Genomic DNA, 16,103 nt, shown 5'->3' with positions numbered 1-16,103 from the left:
AGATGTGGTATAAGTGTCGTTCAAGTAACATTTTTTAAAAGTAAACCATCATAGGTCAAAGGACGGTCATCAACACTGATGTCAACATTTAATTAATATACGTTATTTAACTTAAATAATATAGCGTACTCATAGCAACAGGTCTGTATTAAATCCTCATCTAACATTTTATACTAACCCTGCAAAACTTCTCTTTTTACTATATCTAGTAGTTAAGGTGGTTCCCAACACTACAGGGAGATAACTCTGTAAAGTCAGCTAAACGTTTTAATAACGTTGTGTTGTAAAAGGAATATTAAGCTTCTCAATGATCAAAGTTTGTGTTTTTCAAACTGCTATATAACCAGTGTAATTTTTCTGACAAAACGGTTGGTTCAAATGTTTTGAAATTTTTATTTTTTGTTAAAGGGTCAAAGTAAGTACTTTGACACAATTTTATGAAAAATAAACGAGCCAAATTAATTTTAGTGCAAGTGTTGGGTACCACCTTAAGTAAATATATCGTATACGTGTTCTATCTTATAAGATAAATGATGCAAATTGCCAAATGACGACTGCGCTTTACATATCGTGAAAATACAAAATAAAGGGCTGCGCTTTAGCGCATGATACGCCCGTTGCTCTTTTATCTTGTCTTTTAATGAATTTATATGATCAACTAGAAATGGTGTGAGCTCTGTCAAATACCCCCTCCAAGTAATAAATAAAAATGCACAAAAAAATTGGCACTATTTAGGCTACCTCAAATTTAACTAAGTTTGTTGTCTTAATTTTTCATCCATACATTCTATCTTGTTCACAACACACTTTCTGAGTACCAAGTACCTTTTATATTTATAAAATGGAAAGGGAGCTGTTGTCTGAAGTGTGGACGACGGACGGACAGATCGACGGACAACGGTATACCATAATACGTCCCGTCTGAAAGACGACGGGCATATAAAAATGGCAAAAAAGACTACAATGACAATGAGGAGCAGCAAGAAGATAACAGGGAAAGTGAAGATAGTGAAAGTGACTCTACTGAAAGTTATGACCTAAATGAGGAAGTAGGTGATGAAAGTAAGGATTTAATTGATGATGAAGATAAAGATTACATTGATGATGGAGATGAGGATTTCATTGATGATGAGGATGAGGATTTCATTGATGATGATGAGGAGGCCTCTTCTGAGAATGAAAATGAGGATTTTTCTGATGATGAGGACAGTGATTACAGTGAAAAAGACACTGATGATTAAACCTAGTTCAGGTTTTCAATATTTAGCATAAAAAACAAATATCATTAACATTGGCATATAATATAGAAGTCTTCAATACAATATAAGGAAAATGATATATGATTATGGGTTTTAGTAATTCTATGGCTGATTTCCAAATTTTATAGTAGTTTGAAAGAAGGTATTTTTTTGGGGTATATTGATTGAACCTTTTTATTGTTTAGAATATTCACAAGATGATCATATTGATAAATGTTTAGGAGACTTGATTTCCTATTTTTTTTCATAAAACGGCACCCTTTAACATTTAAGGAATATTTAGTCACATGTTAGGATTTTTATTTTGTCACTTGTTCACTTATTATGTGCTATTGTAGACTAGTTATGTGTTATAACATTTTTTATTGCGCTTAACCCTTCCACCGGAACTCAACTCTATAAAAAAGCTGCGATGCTAAGGTATCATTTGTGATTTCAATTGCAACCAATTTTAAAGTAAAACATCCCATATGCAAAAACAGTATTTGATTTTTATACATAGCTTAGATAGTAAAAATGTTATCATAAAATGATATATGCCTCAGGGAACAGTTAGTATCTCAGGGACTGCTAATGTGCTTTCATCCTTGCAACCATTCAATGATAATACAAACGTATGACATTCATGGAACCTATTTTTTACAAGAAATTTAAATGTTTTAAATTGAACTAAAGATTTTACAAATTTTATGTTTTCATCAGATTTTATTTAGTATTATTTGTTACATCAATAGATATAAACAATTCACCAAAGTTTCATGGACATTGGTGAAAGCCTTTTTGAGTTATTGTCCGAAGTGTTAAAAATCCCCCTTTTTTTATGAATAAAGCCCCATAAATCAAAAACTTAAAATCTGAAATTTATAAAATTTGAAAGGGAGCTTACATCAATAGATATAAACAATTCATGAAAGTTTCACGGACATTGGTGAAAGCCTTTTTGAGTTATTGTCCGAAGTGTTAAAAATCCCCCTTTTTTTTATGAATAAAGCCCCATAAATCAAAAACTTAAAATCTTAAATTAAAAAAAAACGAAAGGGAGATTACATCAATAGATATAAACAATTCACCAAAGTTTCATGGACAGTGGTGAAAGCCTTTTTGAGTTATTGTCCGAAGTGTTGAAAATCCCCCCTTTTTTATGAATAAAGCCCCATAAATCAAAAACTTAAAATCTGAAATTAGAAAAAAACAAAAGGGAGCTTACGTCAATAGATATAAACAATTCACCAAAGTTTCATGGAAATTGGAAAAGTGTTTTTGAGTTATTGTCCGAAGTGTGGACGACGGACGGAGGAACGGACGGACGGATAGACGGACGGACAACGGTATACCATAATACGTCCCGTCCCAGGCGTATAAAAATGTGGAATCTACAAATGTATTTGTATGATAATTGTTATTCATTCAATTCTTATTCATGACCAAAAAGTGTTTCTTTGTTCATCCATTTAAAGGTGTCTCGTAAGTCAGTATACTATCTTTAGTTGACATTTCAACATACGTTGTATTATCGTTGGGATGTAATGTTCCTCTGTCTGAATGGTCACTGTAAATAAAATATATTCAAAAAATTCAAAACGTAAATTATATTGTTTTTCATTTTCGCCGTATTAAAATACACTAATCACTATGAATATAAACATGGATTATTTCAGGAGAGTATGTCCCCCTTAATTGAACATGTATTTGTTATAACTGGATTCAACTCAATTTAGTAAATAATGACTTTCATGTATGTTAAAATTATGTGACTAAAAAGTCTTAATGAAATCGGAAGAGGCTCTTAACATGCACATAGACGGACGAAACCATATTGAATTTATTTCGGACATATTGGATATTCGAAGTAATTGCAATATGTATTAATATTTTATTACGCAAATAAGGGAAGGCAACTTTCGTGTTGAATCAAAACATGTTAATGACTAGCTGATTCGCATTAATTCAGACACTGACTTCAAAAGATTCAAATATATACATAAATCCGTAACTGCAGCTCATGTGTGGAAATTCTGTTCGAACAACTTCAAAATTCGCACTGCACTTTTTAACTTTGTTTCGTTCGTGTGATAAAATCTGCATCCAAATACAAACGTCAGTTGAACAATATAGTCGAATAATGTAAGCACATGCAATATCGACAGGCCAGCTCGCGATACATACACTTTTACTCTAAGGCTTGTACTATTTTTCTTAATATTATCTTTTTTTATTTTCTGTTATTTATGTATTAGTTTATTGTTCATGATAATATAGTTAATATAATCTCTGAACGAATGAATGCATGAAAATAAACCTATTATAGACGAAATAAAAAAAATTAAGTCGTTTTATGTTCGTACGAAAAAGTATAATGCACTTTTGTTTTCATGTGTACAGTGTTATCTTTAAGTTTATACCTTAGAGAGGACGATTCATAATAATCTTTTGATATAGACACAGACAAGTTTATATATGACTTCGTCTGTTCTAACATTCCTTCCAACTTTTTTTTTAATTCTGTAAATGATGGTCTACAATATGGATTAGGATGCCACACTGATAACATCATTTGATATCTGTAACAATTGTAAACACATTATAAATATATTATTGAGTTACAATATAAATATATTATTGATTTATATTTGTGAAAAAAATGTCTACGTTTGTGGGGAAAAATTTAACCAAATGATGAACTCCAAGGCAATTCAAATACAACAAAAAGAAGAAATACTTTCATCTTATCTCTTTGTCTGTCTTTAGTTATTTGTTTTCTTATCATTGTATATTTCGTTTGAAGGCAGATCTTTTATAGTCTCTGTTGAAAGTATATATATGATTCTGTAAACAGACACAGAGGGAAGTTTATTTCAGCGACATAATACCAGTGTCTGATTTCAATTAATTATATGTTATACTATCATGTTTCCTAAGTGTTCTTTACCTGAGGAACACTCATGACCACCAATTATAAAATTTGGAAATAACATATGCTATATATATTTTCGATTTCATTAACTCAATGTTTTTGATGTTTATAAATTCTTACACTTCTAAGCTGCAGTTTTCTGGTTTCTCCATACGATATCCTTCCTTGAGCAAATTTTAAACAAATCTTTGTTTGGAATTCTTGGATATGGACTTCCTCCCAACGTGACAATCTCCCATAAAACTATACCAAACGACCAACTGAAACAGATAAATTGGATTTCAACATGACTTCTCTCAGGGTTAGCTCTCTTTTCATATAATTTGTGAAGCGATATACCAGAAGAACTTGGATTTCGAGTATATATTTCCCGGTTAATATGAGGTTTCACGGGATGTTTATCCCGTAATGATTTTTTGGATAGATGATTGCTGCTGACAGGAATATATTTAACCATTTATTCTATATCATGTATTTAATTGGTCCTTGGTAAGTTTACCACCGGATCAGAACTCGGCCAATACAGAATAAAAAACTAATTGACCGAGTTGATACCTTATATTGCATAGTCAGTTTTCATCATATTAAGTCCAATAACACTGCTGTAGTTTATTACTTAATTAACGTATTGATCATAATTAATTTTTATTTTTTATTTTTTAAACTTTATTTTGTTCAGAGAAAATTAAAGAAAACCTTTATCTTCTCCCGTGTCGTGGTGAGTCTTAGTTTTAAATGTTTTAATGATATAAGATTTAGGAAATAAGAAAGAACAAGTATATTCTAAATAAAAGCCGTGACACTAAAACTGGGTAAGGGAATATGTAACTTAGGAAAATAAATCGTCTGAATGTTGTGAACTAATTTTTTTTTTATTATTAGTTTTAGATGCGAAAGTTTATTTTCCCTGTTGACGTTTTGATAAACGGTATAATAAGGCACCGACTTTTGGGTTAAAATATATGTTTAAAATAATCAACAATTTCATCTATAAAGCATACATCGGCTTTGGTAGCCGAGTAGTTAGCCAAGCTTCCAACTTGTATGATTATTGTTTATAGTTCCATCAGCCTGACAAAACAGATTTTATCTAGACCAACGATTCAATCCACCCTTTTATCATGAATATGGCATTTGTTTTTAGTTTGTCCGTTGATTTATAACTTTATAAAGTCAAGCGTTTGGTTATGTCTACGCAGTTTTTTTAAAGGTAGTTCTTATTTTGTTCTATGGCCCGGTTCGGCGGGTGTTTTATATCGCTTGCAAACAAAATTAAACACTATCACATTATATATGTTCCTGTCAGTGGTTGTCGTTTGATGCTCTTTATGACGTATTTTTTGTGTTTTTTGTTCAATCATGCCATTGGTTTACTTATTGAACGTTATTGAACGTATCAAATATCCCATTAGGTTTACTTTAAACAGGAAACAAAAGAATAAATGTTTCATATGTTTAATATGTACTCAAGACAACAACAACAAACCCAGAACCAAACAAATAAAAACCCAGAAAAAATTGAGTCAATCATGTTTTTCTATTGTATTATATAAGTAAATATCTAACTCACAGAGGCAAAGAAAATAGAAAATACATGTAGTTATAAACTCATTTTATTTGGAAATAAGATATCCAGAAAACATACTAGAGTCTATTCCTGATTCATTGTAAACAAGTTCTGATTGAGAATTACCATGTTTGATATAAACTCGGTCGCCTTTCTTCAGATCTAATACCATGTTTAGAGTAGCTGAATTGAAGTTAGCAAGGTTAGGGTACAGGCCTACAGTTTTCTGCTCATTTTTCCACAGATGAACACGAAGTGTTTTTCCTGAGGCACCCACAACTGTACAAGAGATTTGATAAAGTCCACCTGTGGGCACAGTAAACACTCCAGTTTGAGTGCTGTAACCATTCCCTACATTAGTCCACACTTTATCAAATAAAACGTTTGTATTGGAACCCAAGTTCTGCGATTTACTCAATGATGCTGAAAAAGCTGGTATATAGCCGTCATAACATAACCTGAAAAGTTACATAATCGTTAATTTGAATTTAAACAAAACGTACTTTATTTTGACATCAATAAACAAGACAATAAATTCGACAATTTTTAAATAAAAGATTGAAAATATGAAGTAAATATAGTATTCCCTGCTGACAATATACCAACAATAGTAATTGATAAAATACAAATATGCATTGAGACATTTGCGCCACTGGTTTGATCGGTAAGAGCTAATCATTTCATGGTCGTCTTGGATTTATAATTGAATAATGCTTTCGGGTAGAGAAAAATAGTGACACCTATCGTGTTCTCATTGCAAGAAAACCAATTTTATGATAATTAGCCTTTGGAAACGTCAAATAAGATCTTGATATAAAATATTTTACAGACCTTTTAATTAATCCTCTTTTGAGTAAGTTATACTGATGATTCTTACCTGAACCTCTGATTTTCTTCATCATACCAATCAAGTCTTCAAAGAGATCATGTTCTGTAAAAAACATACAATACATATGAAATAATTTAAAATAAATACCAAACAAATACGTCTAAATGACGCACAGCAATAAACAAGCTATAAAGTTTTATGTTTTAGAAGTGAATGTCTTCTATCATTCATTAAATTAAAGTATTTTAAATCTTACCTATTTTAGGACTACAGTTTGCATGAACAATTGTGGTGCTCACAATTAAAAATATAACCGCACAAACAATATTGCAGATGGCAGTCATCGTTGAAAGCAATTTTTGACATATGCTGCTATATTGTTTGTGTTATAAATACTTTAGAAACTTTAAATTTCGTGACAAATGTTATTACTGTTATTTGATACCTGTTACATGATATGTTGTTTTTGATCAGGAAGTTAATCAGATTTTTATTTTCAAAAATTTCCAAGAGTAATTAACATAATGGCATAGAAGGATTATTTTTCATAATTTTGTTAGGTTTTAAGAAGTTTTTTGTTTCGTTATCTTATTTCTGTTTTTTCTTTTGTCTTTTGTCTTTTATTTTGTTTTTTTCAATTTTGATTTCGTCATGATTATGTAAAAAGAATCGCCGTTATTTAATATGTATAAATGTGCATTTTTTTGGTTTTATAATCAACAATTAAAATAAAAAGAGACGGGTAGTTTAATAGATTTAATAGGTAATTTCCGACATAACGATTGATAATGTAAGTCAATATTTTACATTGTACAATTGACGTGGAATGTTTGAAATAAATGTCCGAAGATAGCATAACATGATTTTGATGTGAAGAAGTTTTGATGTGACGTCCATTTTTATCAAACTAGTACATATGGAAGTGCAGTAAAAATTGTTAAAAACTAAACTAAACGAAATTGTCTCAAGATAAACCACAATCTTATTTATACACGTTGTTTTGCTATAAGATGTTGTTTACTATGTTTAGATGTGAGTAAATATGTATTAATGTTTGATGCTTATTGAATTATTTACAAACATTACTTATATTAAAGCAAATGTGTGAAATTGCCATTTTAGGTCAAACAGATCATGTTTGCATGCTTTCGACGCACCGATGATCGCATGACTGATAATTTTGCACAAACTGTCCAGATTAAATATTCTAGGTCACGTGTCATTACAATAAAGATTATAACAAAAGAAAAGTAATAATTGCCGTAGCTTCATGGGCCTCCTAATATGCGATTTTGAATAAAAAATAGATAAAATCAACACAATATGCTTAAAAGCTACGATTTTCCTATTAATTTTAGAATAATTTAAAACACAAAGAAAGCCAACAACAAATTTTGAGCAAAATATAGACAGAAGATCAATTATGTTTTATTTGATTTATGTTATGATATTTGTTCCTGGCAAACCATTTTATAAACAAAAATTTAAAACGTGTGAGACAGTATGAAAGTATAAAATCTAAATCTGCCTGTGTCTACTTTTCAACCACTTGGTCGATGTCTCTGCTTGTGGACTATTAATCTCCAAGGTTATCACCAGTCCAGTAGCCAGTACTTCGGTACTGGCACGAAAATACGGATTTTTTTTGTGTTTAAAATTTGCTGTTACAAAATAAAGGAAAGTATCTCCCTCATGCAACGCTCTATTTCCTCTCACGGATTTTGCTTTTCTTTTTGGACCTTTTGGATTACAGCTCTTCATCTTTTATATAAGCTTTGTATTTCAAATATTCACTGAAATGCGCATCTGGGGCAAGAAAATTGGTACCGTTTATTTTATTTCAAGTTATTATTTAAGTGTTATCATTAGTTATGTTACGACAATAGCTTTAGCAAAAAGTTGTGGTGTGGTAATATACACGCACAATTCAGCATTTAAATCACACTAGTACGAAAATGTTGACTACTTTGTGGACTCTCTAAGAGGGAATAATTCAAAGACAATAAGACATAAGATATAATTTCCATGCAACCAAGATCAATTTAACTACGCATTTAGTTTGTATAGATAGAGCCATTTGAACCAATTTTTGGGCATTTTCTGTTTCTATTGCTCTCCAGCTGGATATCTTTAGTGAGTTTTAATAATCACTAGGTCGATACCACTGCATGCACATGTTTTGTTCTAGTGAGTAATACTCGCTCTGTTTTCTGTACTTGTTTGTGTTGACATGAAATAAAAATAATTAGTAATATTTTCCTAAATAAGGTATAAAATAAACACAACCAGGTTGATGGTATGGGACAGACACCTCTGAGATGTGCTTGTAAAGGAGGAAATGAGAAGATAGTGCAGCTACTTATAGACAAAGGATGTGAAGTTAACCAGAATGTTGATAATGGAGAAACACCTTTGACAGCTGCTTGTAGGGAAAGAAACGAGAAGATAGTACAGCTTCTTATAGCCGAAGGATGTGATGTTAATCAGGAAGCTGAGTTTGGAGAAATAACTAAAACAGCTTTTTGGAGAGGCAATGAAAAGATTTTACAGTTTTTACAGATTAATAACGACAAAGGGTCGGATTTAAGACAGGGTGTTGGTATTGGAGAGACACCTCTGACGGCTGCTTGTAGAGGAGGAAACGAGAAGATGTTAAAGATACTTATAGACAAAGGAGGCAATGTTAACCCGGTTTAAGTTACAGGATTGACTCCTCTGACGGCAACTTTTATGGGCGTAAATGAGAAAATAACTACTGATTGACAATGGAGTTAATGTTAACAAAGCTGATCGTTACAACGATTCACCCCTAATAATTGCCTGTAGGTTTGGAAGAAATGATAAAATAGTAGAGTCACTTATCAACAATGGATTTAATTTAAACCAGAGCGACAGTATACGACAGACTGCCCTTACTGCAGCTCGTTACAGGAGAAATGAAAAGATAGTACAGTCACTTCTAGACAAGGTTGATGTTATAAGCAAGAAACCTCTGACAGTTGTTTATGACAGAGGACATACTTACAGTACAATTACTTATATACCCAGGACACTGGTATTAAAGAGATAATAGTAACTGCAATTACGATTATCCCAATATGGCGACGGTAGATATAGGTAAAATCTTTACACTCATTTTTCTTAAATGTAGCATGCTTTTGTTAATAGTTACTCAGCTGCAAGGTTTATCTATACCATTACATCATATTTGAATTGTAAAGGTGCACTGGATTTGTCTAAGCGCTTTGAAAATTGCCGTCGAAAAATTCGGGATGATAATCGTAACTCGGAAAAAAAGATAATGCTTCGTCCCAATCTACTTTTTTCCCATATAAGCTGCATCAACATTTTACTCATAACGGTGAAATGCCTGATTATTCCGAGCGGATCGTACACTTGTGATGATTGACGGAGTATTTTGCGTTTAATTGTTTAAAAGCTATCATCTACTGAAAGCTGGTCTGTGTATGTTTATATGAATGTGTTGTAGTCTCTGTCAATCGGGAAACTTCAAACATAGGGTCATGTGATACAGGATAAGCTTATTTTAAGCAATACAATTAATTTAAATTGGTTGTCTTGTGTGCATAGGTTTTCAAAGGTACTGCTATTTCTTGTACAATTAAAACGCTGATGTGTAATTTTGCAGGTATCTGTTAGAAGGTGAATGGTACCAGTGTTTAGAAGTCGGACAATTTTGCTCTCATTTGTGTAACCAAATCCTGACAAGTTCACGGTTTGGTAATGGCTTAATTTGACTCGGTATGTATTTTTTTCTGTAATGAAGGACCTGTGTGCGCCCTCGTCATATTAAATGTCTGCATTATTACATTTAATAGCTGAGTTTACTTGCGCTACGGCAGTTTTAAGTAATAAATGCGCCGTCGTCATATTAAATGTTTGCATTATTACATTTAAAGACTGTGACCGTATCTTCGCGTTGTGTTTTGATTCCTGAATTGTGCTAAAATTTACATGGCACAAGTTGTACAGGTTTTTCTCTGTTTTTCATCTTGTTGTACCTCGTCTTTGCATAAACTAGTATGATGCCGTTTTTATAGCTCACCTGTGAGGTTTTCTCATCACTTGGCGTCCGTCGTCGTCCGTCGTCTAGTTTACTTTTACGAAAATCCTCTTTTTTAAAACTAATGGGTCAAATTGAACCAAACCTGGCAACAATTGTCATTTGAGTTTCTAGATTGAAAACTTGTACAATGACCCGTCCAACCAACATGATGGCCGGCATGGCTAAAAATAGAACATATGGAGTAAAATGTAGATTTTGGCTTTTATCCTTGAAACCCAAGCATTTAGAGCAAATCTGACATGGCATAAGATTGTTTATCAGATCAAAATCTATCTGCCCTGTCAAAATAATTTCTACAAATAAGTCAACACGACCAAAATGAGGATCTATTGCCCTCTAAAGTCAAATGTATCATTTTTCGTAATTTTTTGTAACCTTTAGAAATGTTTTCTCCTGAAAGAACTGAGACAAATTTAACCAAATGTTCCTACAATCAGCACTAAAGGGTATTTAGTTTTATAACTGTGTCCGATGATCTTGTTTGCCGACCAACATGGCAAACATGGCTAGAAATAGACATAGGAGAAATGCAGTCTTTGGCTTATATCTCTAAAACTAAAGCAAACATATAACGGGTGCATTATTTCATGCATCAATTGTAAATAAAAATAGCAGGTGAGCGACAAAGACTCCCTGGAGCCTCTAGTTTACATTTTCTGCAATTTTGGTGTGATTTGCAATCAGCTACATTATGATGTTCAAGACAGTTATAATATAAAACGAAAATGCGTTACTTCAATTACAACCCTTTTGATACGATAGAAACACCTCTTATAGCTGCCTGCATTAGAAGACATTAACACACTATTTTATAGCACTACACGCCTTTGATAGCTGCTGGTTGAGTCAAAATGAAAAGGTATTCAAGTTATTGACAGAAAGGGGGCTTGATCAATACAAAATTGATAGCTTTGGAGAAACACGTCTGATGACAGCTTGTCAATCCGAAAGTAATGGAATAGTACAAATGTTGATAACAAAAGGAGTTGATGTAGATCAGATTTCTGCAGAGGGAGTGACATCTATTAACACTACTTGTGTGGCCGGAAGCGAGTATGCATGCAGCTATTAGAGGTGTTTCTATCGTATCAAAAGGATTGTAACTGAAGTAACGCATTGAAAACCTATTGGTGACCTTCTGCTGTTGTCTGTTCTATAGTCGGGTTGTTGTCTCTTTGACACATTCCCCATTTCCATTCTCAATTTTATCTAACAAATAGATATGAATCCAAAGTATAATAGTTCAAAGTAGAATTTCAGCCACTTTTTATAGGTTTTTCCAAAATATGAACACGAATATTTCAAATGATCAAGTAAAGATTTTTATTTTATCTTTTATTTCCTGCAGTTCGTTCGACAAAAAGTTGGAAAAAAAGCATTGCACTGAATTCTGGACCAACATCTGGTACAGATTGTCATACAGAAAAACTCCAATAAAACATAAATAACATAGTCTTAATGTTCATCTAGTAAAATTGGAACTGGAAATGTGGAATTTGTCAAAAAATAATAACCCGAGCAAAACAGCATTATGCCACACATAAACTGGTCCGCCATTCCATCATAAGCTCAAGTCAGTGTAGCGATAAGTGAACACACCAGGGGTGCAGTTTAAGGCCACAAATAGACCTTCAACACAACAAGGACATCTCGCACGCAGATGCCTGATTCGATTCACCGCTAAACAATACTGCCTCCTAGTTCAGCAAAAATGGACGTCACATTAAACTTCGAATCATACAAATGAACAAAGACTAAAAGAACATTCAAGACTATGAAAGCTCAGACGGACCTGACTTTGGAAAATCGAAAAATGTGACAGGATGAAACATGTTTGTGAAACCTCAACCCCTCACCTTACCTCCAACCAGAATAAACACACACTGCAAAACGCACAGTAAAACTCAATTTGAAAGTTCGAAAAGCAAAATCAAAATATAATCTCTAACATGTCTAAAGAATGGTAAACAATTGTTATATTCCTGACTTGGTACAGGCATTTATTTTGGTAGACAATGGTGGACTAAACCTTGATTTATAGGTGGCGAGACAGTTGCATGCCAATTGCATAAAATGCTATTATATGGAAAAAAGTAAAATCACAAAAAAAATTAACTCAGAGGAAAATCAATTTGGAAAGTCCATAATCACATGGCAAAATCAAAAAACAAAACGCATCAAAAACGAATGGAGAAGAAACAATGTTGGCAAAACAAACAGACATAATATAAGTTTAAAATGTCTCAAATTTGGGTACATCAGTCAACATTGTTATATATTCGTGATCACTATAAAAAAAGAAAAACAGAAATGGCCTATAAACACTCTGCATACAAAGTTTTTAAGCCAAAACGAAAGACAATAATACAAAGTTGACCATAGCACAATAACACCATGAAAATGTACAAATTACGCCAAATGCATATTAACACAAGTGGACTAAACAATATACGAATATTGTTTCCGGATGATGATTGATCAGCCCATGCATTATTAATGAAATTGATATCAATTGAAGATATAAAGCAGGAAAATAAACTTATTCATTCTATGGTCAACGGGTCAAAGGTCCCTACCACTTACACATGGTGTCTCAATAACAGTGAAATGCAATTAACAGTACCAGCAAATATGAAGACGTGGTGTGTTTGCTCCACCAGATACCAAACTACGTAGAAGTTAATAACTATAGGTCACCGTTCGAACTTAAACAATGTAAGAATACCAAATAGTAAGCTATGACGACATCCAAATGACAAATACAAAACAATTAAAATGGTAAAACTGAAGGACTGATTTATGTCCATGACAATTAATGAATAATAAAACTGATAAACAACAGCAAACAAAAACAACAGTTCTACAGGCTCCTGTCATTTGAAATGCACATACAGAATGTGACTGGGTGAATCATGTATTCAGTTTAAATGTTAATGTTTTATTTGTAATTCTCATCGGATTTTGTCAAATGTGTTGACGTCTTTCTATTATATTTATGTGTTATGGAAATAAAAATATTAATCACCGCCTTCAGTTATTAGATTTAATTTTGTTCAACGTAGTCTGTACGATAATTTACGTTTGAAGTTGGATTCATAATAAACTGGACATATATATATATATTACAGTTAATTGCTAAAATAGGTATTGCAATATGCATTGTGTTTAAATGTAATATCAGTATTAAGTTCTTATATAACCTTAAATCAATCCTAATTCTATCTTACTTTTGAATTATAGTTGTTCATATGCAGGGGTCGAATTTAAGTTTTTTGTGTACTGGTCAGCCGAACCAGTGGACTGAAAACTCTACTGGTCCGGCTCAAAATCTACGGGTCCTGCAAAAATGACATTAATTTGACAAACACTAATATAAATGACAGATGTTTAATTGTGATGCTTTCCGGTTAACATAAGTTAGACAGTAACAAAGGAATAGTCTTGAAAAAGGCTTTAGAAATCTCAATGATTTTCTTAATCAAAATCAGGATCAAGGGCAGAAAAATATCAACATTGTCTTCCACGTCATCACTATCCTCACTGCGACCATAGGGTTCCTGACTAGGTCGTCTGGAGCGCTGTTTAGAAACATTTCACATTTTAATAGCCGGGACTGGATCAAATGATGCTATATCTACAGTGTGAAACATAATGAATAAAATATCGGATAAAATAGTTGGACGCAATTTTGATCGCGAATCATTCTTTACAAGCTTCATCTCAGAAACCCCCTTTCTGCATCAGCAGAATGAGCAGGAAGGGACAGGATTAAATTTTCTTTTTAATTTTTTTGTCCGGCGGTTGAACTCCTTCCAAAAATTTCCACATTTTATTTTATTGTGAAAGACGCTCACTCGAGATATTAATTAACTTGATAAATTGTAATACCCCCCAGTACCGTGTAATTGATTTCACTGGTAAATTGTTTTGTAAACAAACGGAGATTGCGATAGAATCAGTGATTTTTATCGACAAATTTCTACTGGTCCGCCGGACCACCAGTTGACAAAATATACTGGTCCGACGAAAATTTTACTAGTCCCGGACTACCGGACTAGCGCTAATTTCGACCCCTGTTCATATGTGACATCATTTTTGTACTGTTTCAGAAATTTCATAAATTCAAATGTGACGTAACTTTTGTGCCTTTTCTCCATCGTATGTGACGTAATTTTTATGATTTATTGCGTTGAGGCCTGGACTGAGGCGGGTGTGTCTATTCTGTGTTGGTCTTAGGTAGCTATAAACAGTTAGGAATAAAAATATAATTTGCCCTCATAAATTTTACCATCCCCTTTTCATTGCTTTCTTGCAATACTAAGCTTACTGTTTGTGTCATATATGTGCACATGTATGTAATCAGAATCTTTCATAGATTTTATATCCAGTATATGAAATGGTAAAATATAATTTCTTTTGGGTGTATCCATGGCAACAATCTGCACTAATTTGCTATAAAATATTGCAAAAAAGGGGGAAAAGATGTCACATATTTACCTAAAATTTGGCGAAAAGTAGAATTTCAATCGCTTGAAGTAATACCTTTTCTGAAACTGTGTACATATATCATTCGGTAGATCCAATGAAAATCATATGTCTTTCGTTTAATTCTTTTGTAAAATTGCGTCAAAAACTTCGTGTAGAAAAAAAGTGTTTGTAAACATTGCATTAATTTCTGGACCGATGGCCGGTCAAGCTATGAAAATACGGATTGTCAAAAAGAAAATAGCACATAAAACATGTTAAAAACAATCTTGATGCTCTTATAAACCATCTTTGAAGGCTAAATTAGTAGTCAGCTGTCCAAAAATGAATTTTATTACACACAAACTTTCCTATTTGAAAAATCCAGAGGGGCCAAAATGCGAAACTAAACTCCTAACTGTGTATTGCTACCTTAAGGTCAGGGAACAGTAAATGGGCTATGTCGCAGATTTTGCTAAAAATTTGCATACAACCTTGGCTCGTTGAACTACAACTGAAAATCGAAAAAATAATACATTTATCTCTTTTATTATCTGAAAAATTGCAGATTGATTTCTTTTAATATGGGTGAATATTTGTATAGAAAGCACATAAAACCGGTGAAAAACAATCTAAAATTTGTCTGAAAATCGCCAAATCTGTAATTCTACTCCATAGATTTTTCTTAAAATACTATATATTGATGACACATAAATTTCTGTTTTAATGATATAAAATATTCATAGGGTCACCGACTTCGTTTTATGTCTAATAATCAATTGGTTAGGTAGCACTCCACAGTTAGGTGTGTAGTTTCGCATTTTGGCCCCTGTGGATTTTTCAAATATGAGAGCTAGTGTGCAATAAAATTCATTTTTGGATAGCTGAGTATTAAAATAGCCTTTGTATTGGGTTTATATGAACATCAAGGTTATGTAATGTATGTAATATAGGCTGTTTTCTGTATGACAGTCCGTATTTGC

The 16,103-nt window shown here is 32.6% G+C and overlaps 2 protein-coding genes and 1 long non-coding RNA gene across 3 annotated transcripts; 1 reads left to right on the top strand and 2 right to left on the bottom strand.

Annotated features, from left to right (window-relative positions):
• Positions 1 to 2,702: 2,702 nt before the first annotated feature.
• LOC134714037 (tyrosine-protein kinase receptor Tie-1-like) lies at positions 2,703 to 4,371 on the bottom strand. Its single transcript, XM_063575285.1, has 3 exons — positions 4,294 to 4,371; positions 3,662 to 3,820; positions 2,703 to 2,808 (listed from the first exon to the last, which is right to left on the bottom strand). The coding sequence occupies exons 1-3, from the start codon at positions 4,323 to 4,325 to the stop codon at positions 2,703 to 2,705; spliced, it is 297 nt and encodes a 98-aa protein (XP_063431355.1). The 5' UTR covers positions 4,326 to 4,371.
• Positions 4,372 to 5,768: 1,397 nt separating this feature from the next.
• Positions 5,769 to 6,931, bottom strand: LOC134714036 (uncharacterized). Its single transcript, XR_010106474.1, has 3 exons — positions 6,826 to 6,931; positions 6,618 to 6,671; positions 5,769 to 6,198 (listed from the first exon to the last, which is right to left on the bottom strand). It is a non-coding gene; the product is annotated as an uncharacterized LOC134714036 (long non-coding RNA).
• A 1,936-nt stretch (positions 6,932 to 8,867) lies between these two features.
• LOC134716700 (putative ankyrin repeat protein RBE_0220) lies at positions 8,868 to 9,266 on the top strand. The gene has a single exon (XM_063579705.1). The coding sequence runs from the start codon at positions 8,868 to 8,870 to the stop codon at positions 9,264 to 9,266; it is 399 nt and encodes a 132-aa protein (XP_063435775.1).
• The last annotated feature ends 6,837 nt before the right edge of the window (positions 9,267 to 16,103 follow it).

The sequence above is a fragment of the Mytilus trossulus genome, chromosome 4 (genome assembly GCF_036588685.1).
Source record: "Mytilus trossulus isolate FHL-02 chromosome 4, PNRI_Mtr1.1.1.hap1, whole genome shotgun sequence".
Lineage (NCBI taxonomy): Eukaryota > Metazoa > Mollusca > Bivalvia > Mytilida > Mytilidae > Mytilus > Mytilus trossulus.
Note: the sequence above shows the minus strand (reverse complement) of the source record. Positions and strands in the feature narration are given on the sequence as shown.

Bases quoted from the DNA above. Each gene is read 5' to 3' on its own strand.
- LOC134716700 (XM_063579705.1), top strand. From the start codon at position 8,868: ATGGGACAGACACCTCTGAGATGTGCTTGTAAAGGAGGAAATGAGAAG.
- LOC134714037 (XM_063575285.1), bottom strand. From the start codon at position 4,325: ATGGAGAAACCAGAAAACTGCAGCTTAGAAGT. The intron at 3,821-4,293 runs GTAAGAATTTAT...CAATTGTTACAG, and splicing joins GAAAACTGCAGCTTAGAAGT to ATATCAAATGATGTTATCAG. The intron at 2,809-3,661 runs GTATAAACTTAA...TTTTATTTACAG, and splicing joins TATGAATCGTCCTCTCTAAG to TGACCATTCAGACAGAGGAA.